The 14338-nt window shown below is 44.2% G+C and overlaps 1 protein-coding gene across 1 annotated transcript; it reads right to left on the bottom strand.

Moving 5' to 3' along the window:
- Positions 1-593: 593 nt before the first annotated feature.
- On the bottom strand, positions 594-12672 carry LOC102453637 (cyclin-dependent kinase inhibitor 1-like). Its single transcript, XM_025180920.3, has 3 exons — positions 11474-12672; positions 8915-9357; positions 594-4819 (listed from the first exon to the last, which is right to left on the bottom strand). Exons 1-3 carry the CDS (start codon positions 11503-11505, stop codon positions 4752-4754), a joined length of 543 nt encoding a protein of 180 aa, XP_025036705.1. The 5' UTR covers positions 11506-12672; the 3' UTR covers positions 594-4751.
- Between the last annotated feature and the right edge of the window lie 1666 nt (positions 12673-14338).

The following is a 14338-nucleotide window of genomic DNA, read 5'->3' on the forward strand; positions in this document are numbered from 1 at the left end:
GTCGGAACTGGCATCCAGATTCAGCCGCTGAATCTGGACACCAGTTCTGACTTACATACAGATTCAACTTAAGAACCCCAGGCGTCCCCAAGTCAGCTGCTGCTGAAACTGATCAGCAGCTGATTCCAGGAAGCCCGGGGCAGAGCAACTCTGCCTCCGGCTTCCTGTAGTCAGCCGCTGGTCAGTTTCAGCAGCGGCTAACTTGGGGACGCCTGGGGCAGAGCAGCTCGGGTGCTGCTGGGTTGGTCCAGTAGCGCCAAGGAGCGGTGCTGCGGGACCAACCGGCAGCGCCCCACCTGCTCTATCACAGGCCCCGGGCTTTGCTCCACATCTCCCTGGTCTGCTGGGGGGGGAGCACTAGCTGCGTCCCCCCCAGCAGACCAGGGAGACGCGGAGCAAAGCGGCGGAGGACCCGGGCCGGACCCGCGGCGCTTCCAGATCAGCTGGAAGCGCCGCGGGTCCGGCAGGGTCCTGCGCCGCTTTGCTCCCCGTCTCCCTGGTCTGCAGACCAGGGAGATGCTGAGCAAAGTGGCGCAGGACCCGGGGCCGGACCCGCAGCGCTTCCAGCTGATCTGGAAGCGGCCGCGGATCCGGCCCGAGTCCTGCGCCGCTTTGCTCCCCGTCTCCCTGGTCTGCTGGCTCCCGCAGCAGACCAGGGAGACGGGGAGCAGCTTTTCTCGCCCCGGAGGAGGCGGGCGGCGGGACCAGGCGTCCCACCGCTCCAGTCCTCCGGGCGAGAAAATCCCCGTTCGTAACTGCGGATCCGACATAAGTCGGATCCGCGTAACTCGGGGACTGCCTGTACTGGAGTGGGGGGAGGGGAAGGGAGCTCGGGTGAGATTAGCTGTCTGTTTAACATGTGGAGGTTAAAACAGCTAATTATCATGGATTCCCGATACAGCTTCCCCTCTGGTGTGTAATTAGAAGTACATGTAAGATAGCTTGAAACAGTGCTGCTACCACTTCTTTAATGCCCAAATTTATTTTAGTTCCAGAGCACAGCACCTTACTTCTCCTTATGAAAAAGTGCTACTTGGGGATTTGATTGCTGGTTTGTCCCATGCCCCTGGCAGCCAATCAAAGTCAATGATCAGCAAATATGCCTCTGGCTAGCTTCTTTACTGTGTTAGTTCACTGGGAACGCTGTATATTTAAATGGAACTAAAACATATATTAAAGCTACAGTACATGCTTAACTTCAAGTGGGCCTGCCTCCTTTTTCATAAATGTAAAGACTGGGACTGTTTTAGGCCCATTTCTTAATTTTATTTTTTTGCTGTGTGCTAGGTATTATTATTCGGTATGCTGAGTGAAATGTCTTTATAATGAACATATAAATTGTGTTTGACAGGAAAGTGCAATTGGCAGGATAAAAGGGGAAAAAGATATTGACTCTACGTTTTTTTCTTAAAATACGTCTCCATCAGAATGTTAACTACTGAAGAAAAGACTTCTAATGGACTGTGAAACATTGGTTCCCAAGAAACATCGGCAACCAGTCAGAGACCTGTTGTCATTCTCTGCAGTAGGGTTAATAGCTGTAGTGCTGCTATTGCAGTGACCATACGGTAAACTTTGTGTAGGAAGAGAGGAGGCAGCTTATGTGCAGGGCTCATTAGTAGCTTGTCATCTATTTTTGGTCTGGAGTAACATGAAGCACTAGTGCAAAATACCTCTCTCCAGGTCCTCAGCAGGTGTAAATTGGCACAGTTTCATTACAGTTCCGTGATCTGCATGAATTTGCACTAGCTGAGCATCGGGTCCTCTACTAGTTAGTGTGAGGCCATCCTAATTGCAAACACCATGAAATGAACAGTGAGAAAAGAAAATGTTTTCTTTCTGTACACTGTGCCTTCATTTACCCTACTTTGTTATTAAGAAACTTAAAGCAATATGCATATCAAGCCACTAAACTTCACAGCATCTTGCCAGCAGATTTTTTGTATTAACATTCTTCACTAACATTTACAATCATAACTGGCAGAGATGTTAGAAATTTGGATGAGCTAAAATATATAGCCTGCAGTCTCTCAGTCTGACAATCTCAATCCTGACAAGCTATCCTAATTTTCCTCGGTAAGAAGAGGTATCCCTTTTCCCCTATAAGAAACCAAGGCAACATCATGGTAACCTTGTGCATGACAGATGTATAGGCTTCTTTTGTGTGTGTGCAGCTCCTTTCATATGGATCAGAAAATAAGGCTGCTTAACACATCACTACAAAACAGGAAGACACACAGTGTTGATGGTCTGATTTTAACAACACACAAACACACAGAAAACATACAGTTGTGCAGTTCTTTTCAAATCAGCGAAAATCACACACTATAAAAAAATAGATTTGTCTTAGTCATCATCAAAAGTAAGAAAACATGCTATTTCCCAGCATGCCATCGCTATTGTAACAGGATTACTAAGCACCCAAATACACACACACTGAATTAACTCACAATATTCTCCATTCAAAATCTCTTCCTGTTTCCACTGAGCAAAACACCCATTGATTTCAGGATTGGGTTCTCTGTTTCCACAGTTCCCAAATCAAAGATTAAAAAGAGAAATAATTTCTCCTTATTCTCTCACTTGCCTGCAGTTGAAAATAGACCCTGCAACCAGGGTTGCTCTTGTGCATTTCAAAGCAGAAGTGCCCGCATGAAGCCTGGGGTCAACGGGGGAGCCTGGGGTCTTGTGGCATTTCAAAACACGCAGAGCCTGGGGTCAGCTGGGGAATCCTCAGCTGATCCCAGGTACCATAGATATGCCACGCGGAACCCAGAGTCAGCTGGGGGAGTCCTAGAAATAATCCATGCAACGCCAAGAGGGATGGATGAGCTAGTGCTATTAGTACCCTTTTGAGTCTCCTAGAAAAAAACTAAATAGCAATGGATACACTGTATGGGGGCTTAAAAATGAAAAAAAAAATGTCTAGATTCACAAAAAGACTTAAGTGTCTAATGGCCGCTTTAGGTGCCTAAATTCCAGAATCAGGCTGCAATGGGATTCACAAACCCTACCTCAACCTCAGCTGTCATCAAATCCTGTAGGTGTCTGTATTCATTCAGCACCTACATTTTAGCAGTAAATATTCCATAAGTGCCCATGGCTCTTCCTCTGAGCATGCCCTCTACAGCCCCACACCAGATGTAACCCCAGAGTGATGCAGGAATTGAGGCAAACAGGAGTTCCTCTGCCTAACTTGTCTGCAGGGTACAATCTGGTAAGCATCCTCAGATTTTGCCTGTGGGATTGGTCCCTATACACGAGCATACACAAAATGGCTGAAAGTGGGCACAGAGGAAGCCCTCTCTCCAGTGTTTTAGACCAGTGGTTAGGGGGCTCACCTGGGATGTGGGAGACCCCAGTATAAGTCCCACCTGCACTTACTGGGGTAAATGAGTTTTGAACTGGGATTTACCACTTCTGAGTGCCCTAGCCACTTTGGCTCACAGTGGGGTTTTCCCCTTCCCCCACCTTCTTGCTAAAGCAGTCAGTAATCCCAAAAGAGGGTTTGCACCTGAGAATCACAAGCCAAAGGAAGTGCCTTCCTGCAGCCCAGACTTCCATCACCCATCTCACAGAGAGGGGCAGGGCTTAGCACCTGCCATCCCTCCAAGTTTGACATCTCCCAATGGCTAGCATATGTGAGGAGTTGCCTAGCCTACTGGCTTTTGTGAATCCCATTCTGGGACACCTCTCTCTCTCCATTCAGTGGACTCAGAGCCTGCGCACCAGATTCAGGCTTTGTGAATCCTAGGGAGTTTCTAGGAACCTGAAAGTTATGCATGATGATGCTGAGCATTGCCATGCCGAAGCTTCTTTGTGAATTTAGCCCAATGTCTCCACAGCACTGGCATTAAAAACACGGTGCCCAACAAGGCATCTATTGCTCCTGTTTTCACACCTGCATTGGCCTCAAAGGAATTATTTGTCCTAGCAGATACAGGGAATGATTTTACTATAAAGTCCCGCATTTCCTGGGTGCAAATTTGCAGCCATACATTTATGATAGTCACATGTTTAACAACCTAGTTTGTGAACACAGTCAAGGAGATGGACACATAGTGCCATTTTAAATGGGCAAAACTCCGCAGAAGTAAGTACAGTGGTGTCCATTTATAGCAGCAGAGATTTGCCACATAAACATCACTTTTTATGTCCACAAATATTTGTATACACAAGTGCAGTCAAAACTTTGCACCTGAAAAATCATAGGCTGGGTTGGGAACTTTTTAAATAAATCGGATCTGTAGAATTTAGGTGGTGATGCTTCTTGATTGAATAAGCCATCACCCTTAGAAACAGGGATCAAGCTGTACATTAAAAGTACAAAAAAAACCCCAAACAAACCAAAATCAGACCTATAATGTGGCTCCAATCATATTCTAACTTGCCAAAGGCAGCTGTACATTTGTACAGCTGTTTAACCTTATGTTTACTGCTTTCTCGTATGCAGTATTTTTTGAAACACACATGGTTAAGTTGCTACTATTAGGCAATTCCAGTAACATTTCTAAACTTGCCATTACCAACACATTTAAAGATAGTGACCCTTTGCAAAAGGCTTCCAGTTTAACCTCATTCCGATATGAGTTTTGTTGTATTTATAAGACTTTCCATCACTATTTTCATGAATATATCAATCCATGCGATGCCCGTAAGCATTTGTAGCCTGCACATACAGTTTCTGAATGTCAAATAAACTTGGCATCTCTTTATAACATCTCTGATGCAGATCAATCCTGTGTTCCATTTCAGAAAGTCAAATTCTTCGCAACAGCTTGACTGTTAGTTTTGACTTGCTTCTTAGCTGAGTAGTAATCTGTAGAATAGCAAACAAACAGAATTAGAATCTTCAGAAGTGGTGAATGATGGTTTAAAGAAATCTCTCTAGTCTCACAGCTAAAGAAGTCAAGTAGGCTTCTGTAAGGCCCATAAGGGAACAAAACTAATACCTTTAGCATGTTCCATATAAAGCTATGTACTGTAATACCAAACAAACACAGGAAATGTACTGGCTTTTATCCAGCATAGATCAAAGGACCTGGGACCCTCTTATACAAGTTGAGCAATGTGACATTTTACTCTGTGACTTTTAGATCCAGTACAGTAGTGTTTTCTAGTCAGAAATAGTTATTTTTCAGAGCTCTTTAAACAATCTAAAATAGACCTGCAGTTTAGAATAACATCAAAAGAATTATAATCATGCTGAACTTTACTAATAATGTTCTACTTATTGCATAAAATAAGAACTCTGGGAAGACTACATATAATCTTGCAATAACACTGAATTATGTACTCAGAGAGGAAGGGCTATAATTATGGATAAAATACTCTATATTCTTTATTCTTTTATCCTCTTTATTCTTTAGCAAAGTGATTTCATTCCTGCTTCAAGTGCAAAACTCAGCCTAATGACAGAACCATAACCTGCTTTCATAATTTGTGGAAACACCAAGCAGAGATTTTTTTTCCAGCACAGAAACAATCTACCTCCTCAGCTGCTGTAAATTGTCTCCATTGGTTTTAATAGAGCTATTCCAATTTAAACCACTGGAGGATTCAGTCCTCATGAAGTTTTAACTTCTCTTTCCCACATAACCAGATTGGCAATGTATGTTGCAAGTATTCATGGAGCCCTAGCAGCTTATGGCTTGTATTCATTTCTATAGAGAATATTACTGGCAGAGGAGACTCCCTGGAATTCGATGGGTTTCCATAGCCAAGTTCTGCAAAGAGAATCCTGCAGCCAATTTCATTAAGTTCTGTTGTTTGATTTATGATGAGGATAATATGTATAGTGGTGACCCAAATTAATACCACGTATTGTTGGGAGTCAGAGCAGCTAATTTATCAGGAAAAAAGGCCTGTAAACATCACAAGAAGATCTTGGCAGGGAGGAGGAAGAAATAAATAATAATAATTAGCATGTCTGAGCTCTCACAAAGTATAATCTTCACAACTGTTAATTCTTCTAGTCACAAGACTTTATATATAAACTGTCCTCCAGTTTGTACTGAAGAGGAGAGATATATTGTGGATTATACTTGGTGGATCAAGTGCGTAGTGAAGAGACCCCTGTAATCATCTAGTCCAGTGTTTCTCAAAGTGGCCTGTGGACCTACTCTGAGAAAGCTGTTACTGGGCCACTTTGGTTTGTTTACTTACCAGCTATGCAGGCACAGAGCCTCGTAGCTCCAATTGCCTGCAATTTACAATTTTCAGCCAAGGGGAGCTGCAGGAAGCAGTGTGACCATAGCTGCAGAGTCCATAAGTAAGCAAACTGGAGCAACCTGGTAGCAGCTTTCTCAGAGTGGATCTGCCAGCCACTTTGAGAAACACTGGCCTAGTCTGACCATACAGCTTCCCCCACATAACTCCTAAAGCATATGTTTTTAGAAAAAGCATCCAATCTTGATTTTAAAATTGCAAGTTATGGAGGATCCACCTCGATCCTTGGTAAGTAGTTCTAATGGTTAATTAACCTCACGGTAAAAAATGTAGACCTTATTTCTAATCCAAATTTGTGTATTTTCAACTTCTAGCCATTGCATGAGGTTAGACCTGTCTATGCTAGATTGAAGACCCCATTATCAGAATTTATTCCCCAAGGAGGTTCTTATAAATTGTAATCAAGTCATTTCATAACCTTCTCTTTGTTCAGCTAATTAGGTTTTGCTCCTCAATCTATCACTATAAGGCGTGTTTTCTAACCCTTTAATCAACCTTGTGGTTGTTCTCTGAAACCCTTTCCATTTTATCAACATAATTTTTTAATTATGGACACAACTGGATGAAATATTCTAGCAATGGTCACACCAGTTCCAAAACAGAAAGGTCAAATAACCTCTCTAATCCTATTTGAGATTCTCCTATTTAGGAATCCAAACATCACATTAGGTGCTGGGTGCTGAGCACTTTTTTACAACCTGGCCCATAAGTATCTTACTAGAAGTGGCTGGGTGCTGAGTATTTTTCAGAATTTCCCCTTGGCATAGGTGCCTAAGGTGCATGTCTGTGCCCCAGCTTGGAGGTCTGATTCCCAGCGCAGACAGACTTGTGCTATCTGTGCTCAAGCTAAGGTGCCAAAAATAGTAGCCTCGCCATTATGGCATGGTTGGTGACTTGGGATAGATGCTCAAGCTCAGACCATGAGAGCAAGGTGATCTTGGACTCTGGTGGGTAGGGTGAGCCACTTCCCTTGCAAGGTAGGGTGAGTCACTTCCCTTGCAAAAGTGTCTACACTGCTATGGTTAGAATGCTAACTCAAATAGTGTGTAAACTAGGGACGTTAAAATAATTTAATCAAGTAAATGTGTAACCGCTAAAAATTTCACGTTTACACTTAGTGCCTGCTCCCCCCGCACTGCTGCCTCTGATTCAGAGGCAACAGTGTGAGGGGCAACTGGCTCCCCGGGAGCTGGTATATGCTGGGAACTGGCTTTTAAGACAGTTACACTTTCATATCCCTAGTGTAAACATACCCTAAATGGGACTGGAGACCATTCAAAAATCTGGCTCTAGTTATGGCTGCTGAGCACTTCAAAACCTGGCCCTTTCTGCCTTTCTGCCAAGTTTAAGACTGGTCTGCTCTTACAATTCCTGGATGCATTCTCTGAGTATCCCATCCAAGCTGAAGTTAGCATGAAAACTGGCAATCTTCTCTGTTCCTTTCTTTCTCCCCTGGTTCTGCTTGGCCTGCTGTATCTCAGACAGCATTTTGGGAACAGTGCACATGGCTAACTATGGAGAGCTATGAAAAAAATTGGGGAAAATTATATTGTCTTGCTACAAAACCCATCTTGAGATCCAGACTGCCCTTGAATAAGTCCTCTCAAATATTCTTCATAGCCCCCTTCCTTTGATCCCCTTTGCCTAGTCTCTCCCACCCTACACTATGGCCACATCTGCAGACATTTCACAGCCTTGAGCACTGGAGGCAGGTCAATCTAATTCTGGAGAATAGACCAGGCCTAAATTTGACAAACAATCATACCATTCTTCGGCCTGATTTTCAGATTTTCTAAGCGTTCACAAATCCCATGGATGCCTTTGGGAGCTGCAGGTGCTCAACCTTTTAGAACAGGGGTGAGGAACCTCCAGTGTGCTGGCTGGATGTTGTACACCATGGTTAGCCCTTGGCGGACCACCAGACACTTTGTTCACCTGAGTATCTGCAGGGAAGGTCGCTCACAACTCTCACCCCTGCTTTAGAAAATCAGCCTACTTGTGTCTTGTGTAAACTGGATATGATAAGCCTCCTTAGCCTACCAGATGGTGTTGAATCCTGGGATAGTATGAAACAGTAAGACTATGTCTATACTGTGCTCTCTTGTGCAAGAAAATATGCAAATGAGACAAAGCGGTGAATATTGCCATGCCTCATTTGCATACTTAATGAGCCACCATTTTTGCACATTTTTTTTCAGGCAGAATGGCTCTTGCGCAAGAGGGGTTTTTTGCGCAAAAAGGAGTAGTGTAGCTGGCTCCTTTTTGTGCAGAAGCCCCTTATACAAAATGGTGGCTCATTAGGTATGCAAAGGAGGCATGGAAATAGTCACCGCTTCGCCTCATTTGCATATTTTCTTGCGCAAGAGAGCGCAGTATAGACGTAGCCTATGTCTTTATCTTGCCTGAGCATGCATATGCATAAAGATATTCTGTGGGACAATTATAAGTAAGTTGAAAAGAAATGATTTTAGCGGGGGGGGGGGGGGGGGATATTCAAAGGCCCGGTTACTGACAGGAGAAAATGAAAGACTATTCAGGCATGCCATTTGATTTATTGGAAGTGTTGCAGTGTTGCTTGTTTAAGACAAGATTAGTTATAGGCCTGTCAGGATTAAAATCTTGCAACGCGATGCTCTCAGAGCTAATTCTGACCCACTGTGCAGCATAAAGTACAAATCTCACAAACCTGTCAAGGATGTCTGTCTTCGTTTCTTCCCTGCTTGACTCTTCTTGCTCAACGTTTTCTTGGCAACTTTGGGGTTCTCGGTCAGTGTCACTGTGGCAAAATGGTGGACCTTGACCTCTTTGACTTTGCCCTGGTTCAAGGGCTTCAAAGGCTTGCGAGCCTCACCCACCACACAACTGTGGTAAAAGACTGGAACATCGTGGTTCTGTAGTTCTTCCCACTGCAGGAGCCCCTTAGCTGGCATGTCTCGTAGGAAGTCAAAGTTCCACTTCTGCTGGGCTCCCTCCATGCTGCTGTGCAGCATGTGCTGGAAGTCCTGCTGCAGCTGCTCATGGTCCACGGGGCCGAAGAGGTTCCTTCGTACACGGGTTGACTTTGCTGGCCTCCATTCTGTCTGCTCTCCAATCCACCGCTCTCCGACAAGCGTACCAAGCAACGATTCCCTGCCAGAGATAGAAAGACCATCAGACACCTTTTACATGGACAGTTCAACAGGCATCTATGGGGGATGTAGCAAATGTTGGGGTATTTCTGATCCTCTGAAAGGAAATGCTGGGAAACAGTTTGGGAAAAGGTCCGCCAATCTCTAATCTTAATGGAAAACTCTTGTTGACTTCAGGGGATTGTGCTGACTGGAGCCCCAGCTGTTGTTGTATTTGCTGTGGAGGCACAGGAGGGCTCCTTCCTTTATTTTTTCTGGGGCACTTCACGTACTGCTAGTGAGGGAGTTGGTTTGGTCAGCTGGGAGGCTGAGGTTTTGTCTCCACTGCTAATAAAGCTGCATTCTTTACTTCAGTATTGAATGTGAGCTATCCTGAGGTAAAGACAGTGAAAACCACGCACTTTAGTTTTAAACTCACCAAGGTCAGCCCTACATCCCTCCCTGAGGTTGACCTCAGCAGTTTACTTCATGGTAAAACTAAAGTGTCTTGTCTTCACTGTTTCCAGCCCAGTATAATTCATGTGTTACTTCCCTGAGGTAAAAAACACAGCTGTACTAGCAGTGAACACAGTGTCCCGGGGGGAACAATGGAAAGCCGACTGAAAGTTTTTCTGGTGTAAGAGCTTTTTGTTCTGTGTTTGTTCAGCATCTAGCACATCTGGGTCATGGTCCATGACCGGGAGCGCCTATGTAACAGTAATAAACAACAACAATAACAAGAGTGGACAACAATGCAGAAATAGAACAGAAGACACATTGGAGAGGATGGGGATAAAGCATCCCAGAATAAGTACCTGTAGAGGGAATAAAAATAAATAGATCTTAGGATGGGTAGAAGTGACAAAACCAGTTAATTAATGTTAATGAGGCTACTACTCCGATTCACTCTCTGAATTAGTCACACTGTTAGATGAATGAAACTCAAAAATATTACCCTCCTCCTTCAATTTTTTGTTCTCCCTTCTGGAATAAAGTGGGGAGAGGGGAAGGCTGTTTTCCATCAATACATAAAGATAAAAGCAAAGCACCATCTTTGTATCTCTCAAGGTAAATCTCAAGGTAGGTGCAGAGGGTTTGCCACACAGTAGTCCCTACTGTGAGGGAGAGGAAGAACGTGACTTGTGGAAGCAGCTCAGAAGCATGCATCCCCTCCGTGGAAATGAACTTGATTCTTCGAGGGATGCCTAGGCAGTGGTGTTCTAGGGGGTTTGGGACAGAGCAAAACAGAGGGGAGAAGTTAGTGAATGCATAAATTTTAAGGCCAGAAGGAGCATTATGGTAATCTGTCCAGATCTCTTGCATAATGCAGACTATAGAACTTCACCCAGTAATTGCTGCATCATATCTGTGACTTCTGCTTGAGCCTAGATTAAGGATGTTAAATATTGATTAATTTATTAGTCGAGGAGTTGATGCAATTTCCATTGACTACTCGACTAGTTGATAGGCACGTCCGCATTCCTCCTTTGAAATGTACAAAACCCCCCAGCTCTTGTGCATTTCAAAGTGGAAGCGTCCCTGTGGAGCCCAGAGTCAATGGGATTTCCCGCTGGCCCTGGGCTGCACACTGCGTGCCAGCTTTGAATGTACAAGAGTCCCCAGAGGGGGCTCTTGTGCATTTCAAAGCAGAAGCGCCCTCATGGAGCCTGGGGTCAGTAGGGGACTCAGAATCCCCCACTGACCCCGGGCTCTATGCAGCACTGCCGTTTTGAAATGCCATGCAGAGCTGGCGTTTCCACGGAACCTGGGGTCAGCTAGGTTCCATGGAATTGCCGCATGGAGCCCAGGGTCAACTGGAGAGTCCCCAGCTGATCCCAGGTTCCTCACAGCGTTTCAAAGCGGCAGCGCCGCATGGAGCCTGGGATCAGCTGTGAGGCGCTGCCCCTTTGAAACACCATGATGGTGTTTCAAAGGGGCAGTGTCGCACAGAGCCCGTACCCTGGGCTCCGTGCATGCTGCCGCTTTGAAGTACCCCCCCCTCTCCCTTTTGCTGCCTCTATCTGATAGAAGCAGCAAGTGGGGGGCGAAGGGGGAACGATTAGTCAACGCAACTATCCAATAAGGATTTGCTTATCAGATAGTCAACTTGTCGTTAACATCCTTAGCCTAGAGCATACCTTTTAGAAAGAAATCCAATTTTTCTGTACATGGATCCAGTCACTTCTGTTCTCTGCTGGGAAGCAGAGCCAGCACGGACTCTAATGAGGTCTTAGGGTTGCATTAGAGTCCAACCAAGCCGTAGATTTATCTGCTGCCACTCAGACATCTGGAGGATATACAGAGTTAGGACCCTGAGAGAGACTATGTGATTGATCCAAAGCCATGGACACAACCAGTGCAGAGCCAGAGGACAAAATCATTCCCAGCCTCCCACCTTCTCAGTCTACTGCTAACCTAGGAATATGAAAGTATCAATTGTATAAACAAGATACTATTGTTTCTAAAACAGTATTTTTAATTGAGTTTTCCTGTGCTGAGCCATCACTGTGCTCTCAGTGCCTCTATAGGGGAAGCAAATGCAAATGCAAATGCAGTAACACAAATAAACATCTGAGTGGCTGATCTCAAAAGGCAATTCCGCTTTCCCTACATTCATGTTTCACCTTACCAGTAGTTGTCAGAATACTCAGCGGTGCTGATTATCACTATAGATAGTAACAGTCACCCCACAGCTCTATTCCTTTTCCATCTGGTGCCAAACCTCCAGCTGTTTAAACTAAGTTTCTTAAAGGGATACCATCAGCATCAGAAAAGGACTACAGCAAATAATCGTTTGCATTAGAACTCTTCTCATATGAAATGTGTGCTGTTTGCTTTATTAGGCAAGGGCAAAATATGTTATTTCTCAAACAATTCTGAACTGTGGAAAAAGCAATTTTGAATATCCAAAATGACATTCACTAGAGAAGAATCTGTCTTGACCCTTTCTATCCAGTCCAGTAGCCAAGCCCTGAGGTGTAGCTTCTAGCTTGGGTGGAGCTAGCATGCTAAAATAGCAGGGTACTCAGTGTGGTATGGGCAACAAGAGTGGCTAGCTGCCTGAATTCATACTTAGGATCTCAGACGAGACTGTAATTGGAGCAGCTCCAGTGTAGACAAACCCTGAGGATGCTATAGTATGAGCCTGGCAAGCCTGCATCTGCAGACCCAGGCTCTGAGATTTGCTGCTGTGGACTGTGCAGAGTCAGGCTTATCCAGAACAGCCCATACCAGCTGCTTCAGAGGAAGATGCAAGTACTTTCAAATGCGTAATTCTAGAATAACCTTCCCTTAGGGAACCTTTCTTCCTACTGCCTTCTTTCATACTTTGAATCATGAAGGATCACATATCTTTGCCAAACTTGTGGCATATTTGATAACAGTAGATGTTTTCATTGTTCATATAAATATCTAGGGTAAAATCCTAGACCTACTGAAGTGAATAGGAACATTATCACTGACTTGAATGGAACTAGGATTTCACCCCTAATATTTCTCTAGAATCCTACTATGCCCTGGACTTCAGAGGAACAGTTTTGCAAGGAGTTCCACATGCTAATTCTGTGTTTAAAACTGTGTTACAAATCTGCAAAACAAAATCATCTGAAATACTTTCTCCATGCAAAATATTGTAACTTTGAAATTCTTTGTGTTCAATACGGTTCAGTCACTCCTGACCACTGATTTTTGTGAACTGCAGTGACAACAGATGGACCTGTCTTCTCATCACTGGAGAATTTTAAATCAGGAGTGAATGTTTCTCTAAAAGATATGATAAAATTTAGACATGAATTAATGCAGGGAAGTCCAATGGCCTGTTGTTATACTGAATGTCAGACTAGAATGGATGATCGCAGTGGTCCCTTCTGGCCTTAAAAAAATCTATGAATCAATCCTCATTCAGGAACATAGTCTTTATTCACACAAGTAGCTCCATTTAAGTCAACCTGAATATGTAAGTATATTAGTAGTGGCCATTTCTAATTTCCCTCTGGTTATTTGCCAACTAGAGAAAGTAAAAAACTAATCCATAAATATTTATTTTTGTTTCAAAATTTTGATGGAGCATTTTGTCAAAATATTGAATTTCAAAATAGTTCAACTAGTTAACTAGCTCCTCTTAATGGTCAACACACTGAAATTAAGATTTTTTGGGGAAAATGAATGGAATTTTAAATCTTCATGGAGGATTATTCCCCGAGACAGAGAAAGAGGGAAAGAGAGGAGTGTATTTAAAATTCTAGTTAGAAAGTTGGGATTGGTCCTGCCTTGGACAGGGGGCTGGACTTGATGACCTCATGAGGTCTCTTCCAGCTCTATGATTCAATGAAAGTCCTATTTTTTCAGCTAGCCAATTGCCTATTAGGTAGTGTGGTCTACTGCACAGAGCACTAGGAGTCCGAGGTTCTATCTCTGACTTTGTTGCTGGTTAACCAGGGCCAAGTCACAGCACTGCTCTGTGCCTCGGTTTCCCCACTTGTAAAATAGTACATTTGCCTCTTTTATGAAGTGCTTTGCAAGCTGCTGCTGCAAAGTGCTCTGTAAGTGTGAGGTATCATAATTACAGAAGGGGGTTGGGGCTTTTTTACCTTTCAAGAGGAATTCCCAGGCATAACCACCATCCTTGATTTCAAATTACTTTGACCTCATGTCCTTTCTCCCTAGTTTTTTTGCCTCCGGCTTGCCAACTTTATTTGCCTCCTTAGCAAAGGCATTTGCCCCACAATCGGTCCTCTTATGGCTCAACACTTGTGCAGTTTCAGGCTTGAGGGGAGCGGGCAGGGTGTGAGTTATTTTCCATACCCTCAGCCACTAGTTAGGGGAATGGCTGCCATCTCCCGTAACGGCTGAACTACTGGTCCCTCGCAGCTGCCAATACTGGGGAACCAACAAGTCACATATTCCAGGAAAGTGCATCCACGTGCTGTGCTGTTCATACGGTTCCCATCAACAGGAGCAGGGACCTCAAGTTCCCACTGAAGCCCGTAAGCCCTTTGCTTCTG

This window comes from Pelodiscus sinensis, chromosome 1 (assembly GCF_052426305.1).
Source record: "Pelodiscus sinensis isolate ZL-2025 chromosome 1, ASM5242630v1, whole genome shotgun sequence".
Lineage (NCBI taxonomy): Eukaryota > Metazoa > Chordata > Testudines > Trionychidae > Pelodiscus > Pelodiscus sinensis.